The sequence below is a fragment of the Sus scrofa genome, chromosome 2 (genome assembly GCF_054392235.1).
Source record: "Sus scrofa isolate SSC_HxYL_T2T_F1_AM1 chromosome 2, Sscrofa_HxYL_maternal_Yorkshire_Landrace_v2.0, whole genome shotgun sequence".
In the NCBI taxonomy this organism is placed as follows: Eukaryota; Metazoa; Chordata; class Mammalia; order Artiodactyla; family Suidae; genus Sus; species Sus scrofa.
In genome coordinates, this window is record NC_139384.1 from 52,247,857 (window position 1) to 52,253,983 (window position 6,127).

At 47.2% G+C, this 6,127-nt stretch overlaps 1 protein-coding gene across 1 annotated transcript in view; it reads right to left on the reverse strand.

Moving 5' to 3' along the window:
* The window catches only part of AMPD3 (adenosine monophosphate deaminase 3), a 104,874-nt gene extending 99,339 nt beyond the window's left edge, over window positions 1-5,535 (reverse strand). Inside the window, exon 1 of the mRNA XM_085012074.1 lies at window positions 5,301-5,535. Within this exon, the coding sequence (XP_084868200.1) occupies window positions 5,301-5,385 (85 nt within the window). The 5' untranslated portion in view covers window positions 5,386-5,535. The remainder of the gene's footprint in view (window positions 1-5,300) is intronic.
* Between the last annotated feature and the right edge of the window lie 592 nt (window positions 5,536-6,127).

The window sequence follows — 6,127 nt, forward strand, 5'->3', positions numbered from 1 at the left end:
GGGGGGGGGGCCCTCCACCACCTGCACATGTCCCCTGGCCACCAACTACAGAGTGTGGACCAGGAGGCATGTGTGTGCAGGAACTGCAAAGTGCCCGCCAAGGGATGGGGGCAGGACAAGGAGAGCAGGAGGGGGCTCCTGGTGGGCACAGCATCAGATGGCAGTGCTGAATCTCTCCACAAATAGTTATAGAAGCCATGCAATTTATTGTCCAAACTGGTACACTTTATTTTTAAAAATCAACTAAAGGAGTTCCCTTCCTGGCTCAGTGGTTAACGTACCCAACAAGGATCCATGGGGGTGCAGGTTCGATCTCTGGCCTCGCTCAGTGGGTTAAGAATCCAGCATAGCTGTGAGCTGTGGTGTAGGTCAAAGAGACGGCTCAGATCCTGTGTTGCTGTGGCTATGATGTAGGCCAGTGGCTACAGCTCCAATTAGACCCCTAGCCTGGGAACTTCCATATGCTTCGGGTGTGGTCCTGAAAAGGATAAATAAATAAATAAAATCAACTTGAATGAAGTATCATTTACATATAATAAAATGCACCTATTTTATAAATGCACAGTACTACGAGTGTTGACAGTTGTTAACACAGGTGATCCACCAGGGTAACCACTGCTGCAACCAAGACAGAAATCTGTGCCATTACCCCAAATTTCCTAGGTACCCCTTTGCAGTTATTCCCCCCTCTCTCTACCCCCACTGCTGCCTCAGACAACTATTCATCTGCTCTCCATCACTGCAAATGTGTTGTGCCTGTTCTAGAATTTCAAATAAATGGAATCAATCATCTTTTGTGTGTGTACTTTCTTTCATCTGGCTTCTTTCACTCAGAATAATATTTTTGAGATTTATCCATGTTATGTGTATCAACAACACCAAACGCATGGACTTTTTTCTTTTTTTTTTTTGTCTTTTTGCTATTTCTTGGGCCGCTCCTGCGGCATATGGAGGTTCCCAGGCTAGGGGTCGAATCGGAGCCATAGCCGCCGGCCTACGCCAGAGCCACAGCAACACGGGATCCAAGCCGAGTCTGGCAACCTACACCACAGCTCGCAGCAACGCCGGATCGTTAACCCACTGAGCAAGGGCAGGGATCGAACCCGCAACCTCATGGTTCCTAGTCGGATTCGTTAACCACTGCGCCATGACAGGAACTCCTTTTTTTTTTTTTTGAGTGAAAGAAGATGCTATGAATAGTCATGTCAAGTCAGAAAGCATAAATCAGAACCCTTTCAGGACAAATCAGGACAATGGTTACTCTACATATATGGGCCACTTCTTATCTCTTGCAGCAGCCAAGCTTTTTTTAGTTACGTCCAGCCTGGCTGCGAGGTGACTGCTCTAAAAATGCATGTGTGTGCTGCAAATTAATGCTTCGTCATTATCTCAGTATGCTCAAATCCAAGAGATCTGATGGATACTAAATCCAATGCCTTATCACAAGAAATTTTAACACTTCATTTGTCAATGGAAGAAAAGAAAAGGCTTATAGTCTTTAACCATAATTTCAACAGCTGTAAATATTTGAGTGGTTAAAGTTTTTTGTCATTTTTTATCACCAGTTTCTATGAATGAATTTTCTTGTCAATGATGATTATCAAGAATTCCAGGAAATCATTAAAAATCTCAATCAGAAATTTAATGCTGCCATTTCAGTTCAAAATTATATATAAAAAGATATGGGAGTTCCCGTCGTGGCTCAGTGGGTAATGAACTCAGCTAGTACCCTGAGTGGGTTCAATCCCTGGCCTCGCTCAGTGGGTTAAGGATTCGGCATTGCCGTGAGCTGTGGTGTAGGTCACAGACGCAGCTTGGATCCCGCGTTGCTGTGGCTCTGGCATAGGCCAGCAGCTGTAGCTCCGATTCAATCCCTAGCCATGGAACTTCCATGTGTCATGGGTGCCGCTCTAAAAAGACAAAAGATAAATAAATAAATAAATAAATAAATAAATGTTAGTAGGAGCAAGCTCATGTTTAATAATAGTATATTTGAAAATATTTATTTTGTATTTTATCCAAATTCAATATTACTAGTTTACTTTGTATCTTACTATAACGATAAAACATGAAAAAAAAAAAGATGTGCATTTTTTTCACTAAGCCCAAATAGGTATCCCCAAATCTCCTTCAGTTTACCCTAGTGCGACATACAATATACTCATTTTCTCTGTGCTCGGTGGGGGGGAGGCATTAGGCAACTCAGGCCCAATCTATGGGGAAGTGGTAGCCCCAGCTGGAAGCCTGCTCTCTTGCTAAAGAAGTCTCTCCTGCCCTCTAGTGATAATTAGAGTAACTGAGTCTCCTAGGGAAATCAGTGACGTAAGGGGTTATTAAGCATCAGTTTTATACTTGCAAAAAGACCACAGGCATTACACCTGCCTTGGGTCTTGGCAGGGGCAAGCCTTCATAGGTATCCCCCCTGTTGCTCCATGGGGTCTGGGGAGGTCCAGGCCGTGGCTCTTATTCCATGATTCCACCACCTCTCCCCCGCACCTTCTCCACTACTACAGATGGGCAAAACCTCCAACTTCCAGGCAAAATCTCCAGCGTCCCCAGCCAGAAAACCACCCTTGCCATCATCTAGAATCACCCGCCACTGAACTTCCCCATCCACACCAGATGCAAGGACCACAGGAGGGGAGGGGGAGCACTCACCCTGTTCAGCAATCTGATATCAACAGGCAAGCTCCAGGCCCCAAGTATCCAGGGGATTTGAGGTCCCCTTGGCACATCGAGAGAAAGGAAGCCAACTCCACCATAACAATTCTTGTGCCCCCACCCCAAGGTAGCAGCAGCAGGCAGCAAGCAGCTACCAAGAGGCAACGCAAAATCCATCAGCTGATAGATGAAGTACCTATTTCCAAACACCAATGTGTAGGAATTCCTGTTGTGGCGCAGCAGGTTAAGGACCCGACGTTGTCTCTGTGAGGATGCGGGTTCAATCCCTGGCCTCGCTCAGTGGGTCAAGGATCCAGCGCTGCTGCAAACTGGGTGCAGGCCAGCAGCTGCAGCTCTGATTTGACCCCTAGCCCAGGAATTTCCATATGCTGCAGGTGCAGACATAAAAAGAAGGAAAAAAACATCAATGTATAGTTACATAAGTGAAAATTATATGAAAATTGGAACATATAGAAATTGAGGATCATTTATTCAGGTAGCAAAGAAATTGAGGACAACAAGGTTCTCCTCTGAATGAGAACTATAGACCATTTACTTTTTTTTTTTGTCTTTTGTCTTTTTAGGGCTGCACTCACGGCATATGGAGGTTCCCATATGGGGTCTAATCGGAGCTGTTGCGGCCGTCCTATGCCACAGCCATAGCAACACCAGATCCAAGCCACATCTTCTACCTATGCCACAGCTCGTGGCAATGCTGGATCCTTAATCCAGTGAGCGAGGCCAGGCATTGAATCTGCATTCTCATGGATATTAGATGGGTTAGTTAACCACTGAGCCGCGACGGGAACTCCAGACCATTTACTATCAAGATAACTTCAGTTCTGCTCTGAGTCCACATCCAAAAACCACCAATTCTAGGAGTTCCTGTCATGGCACAGTGGAAACGAATCTGACTAGGAACCATGAGGTTGTGGGTTTGATCCCTGGCCTCGCTCAGTGGGTTAAGGATCCCGAGTTGCTGTGGCTGTGATATAGGCCAGCAGCTACAGCTCTGATTCAACCCCTAGCCTGGGAACCTCCATATGCCACAGGTGCAGACCAAAAAAAAAAAAAAAAAAAAAAAAACTTCAAATTCTATACAGTACATTCTAGTATTCAATTCTGTCCCATCTTCATCCTCATCTGCCACATTTGGAGACCTCAGCACCCACCCCCTCGCCAGCTTGCCAGGAAATGTCATCTCAGACTTGGTAGTTAATTAATCCCTTTTCTCTGGACTATGTAAATGGGGCCATAAAGCAGCTCTCCTGTGCCTCCCAGGATGTCAATTACCAGATCAGTGGGGCCCCACTGGACAAGACTGCAGTCATCAGCTGATAAACACCACTGAGTCACCATATGGCCGAGTTCTAATGATCTCTTGAGGACTCTTCCCTGAAGCCCTATCATACTGGTCTTTATAAAGATGAATTTTATCATGGGTTCTATATTGGGTAGGACTTTTTGGTTTCAGGAAGCAGCACACACACACACACACACACCACACACACACACACACACACCACACACACACACACACACCACACACACACACACACACCACACACACACACACACCACACACACACACACCACACACACACACACACACACACACACACACACGTGACTAATTGGACACACACAAGCAAAAAGAAAAAGGGTCCATGAAACTAAAAAGTCCCAGGGTTGGGTATATTCAGGCAAAGCATTCTAAGTGGCTCAAAGAATGGCACTGGTCCAGCTCAGCCTCTGCTCTGCCCTCCTCCTGGTTAACTTCAATCTCAAATATCACAGCTACAGTAAAATGACTCCCAGCACATCCAAGCCTTCATCTTCCCAGACACAAGTCAAATGGGGAAAGATCAACTCTCTTCCCCAAAGCTCCAGCCCAAGTCCTGGAATTCACTCTGATAGACGGCTCCCGAGGCACATACTGTCACCCGAACTAAGTGCCATGGTCAACTGATGGAACAGGACACACGCCCAATGCGTCCATGCTGTGCTCTCCGCTAAAGTCTGGCCACCAAAGGCAGCAACAAATTCCAGTTCCCTCTCCTGAGTCAAACCATCTGCCTGTGACCCCTGCCAGGTCTCTCCTGACTTCAACTCCTACAGATTTTTCTTCTTCTTTTTTCTCTTCTTCAGAATTCTTTCCTTTTCTTCCCTGTGCTGTCCATCCAGAGGGCTACCCTTTGAGCCTCTGTAGGTCAGCTCGCCTTCCCAGGTTCTCATTTTAACCTGCTTCTCAGTGCCCCTCCCCCACCCCCAAGTTTAGAGCGGAATAACTCAAGGGCTGAGAGACCTTCCAAAACCCTTGAGTCTTTTAACACCAGGAAATTCTAGGCAAGACAGAGCTTCTTCGTACTCAGGGGCCCTGAGTGGGTCCTTGCCAGCCCACCTGGCACCGGAGACCAGCTGCAGCTCCAGGTGTGGTGTGTGAAGGACTGGGCAACCGGGGCAGACTAAGAGCAGTTCAGGAAGCAGAACCTTTCAGCCGGCTCCCTCCTAGATGGCTCAGACTGTGAAGGCCCCTAAACACTGCCAGGATATGGGGAGTAGACAAAGGGCATATTGGATGGGTGTGCAGACGGATGAACAAACAAGTAACTTGAGCCCAGAGAAGGAAAGTGACTTACCTGACATCACACAGCAAACAAGTAGGAGCAGCAGGTTCACACTCCAGGCCTCTTTGTGCCATCCTGGGGCCTGGGCTGTCTCCATTTCAGCAGGGCTCTTTGGGACTCCTGAAGATCATCAGCCATGGTTTTATTTCTCAGGTACTCTAGACCTGGGCTCCTGAGCTCTGAGCAAAAGCAAGCCTGGGGATTAGGAACTTGGACACAGAATCAGCAGCTGGGAAATTTCAAGAGGGCTCAAGCTGGTGCCCAAGGTTGAGCTAGGGAATTAGAGAGAGAGACTGAGAGGGTGGTAGAGGCGGGGCAGAGGGAACCAGTCCAAACTCAGCTACGATTTGCTCTAGGTGAGTCAGCCAGACTCAGCCCAGAGCTCACCACTCTTTATAAAACTCCTTGAGGAAGCTGTGGGAGAGAGTGACCCCAGAGGAGGTATCGCCTCCAGCCTCAGAAGCCTTGGCATTATCCCTGCTGAGCCTGACATTTTGCCCTAGGAAAAGAGCTCCTCCAAAGCTGTCATTAACAGAGGGCAGGGGGAACGAATCCGACTAATATCCATGAGGAGGCAGTTTCAATCCCTGGCCTCACTCAGTGGGTTAAAGATCCAGTGTTGCTGTGGCTATGGTGTAGGTCACCAGCTGTAGCTCCGATTAGACCCTAGCCTGGCAATTTCCATATGCCTTGGGAACTAAAAAAGAAAGAAAGAAAAAAAACAAAACCAGAGGGCAGGGATTGAGGATGGAGGGGAAAAGCCCTCTGGCCCCTACTTTAAGGAAACCTGAAACTAATCTAGTGTGGAATTAGTCAGGACATAACAGGTGAAAAATGTT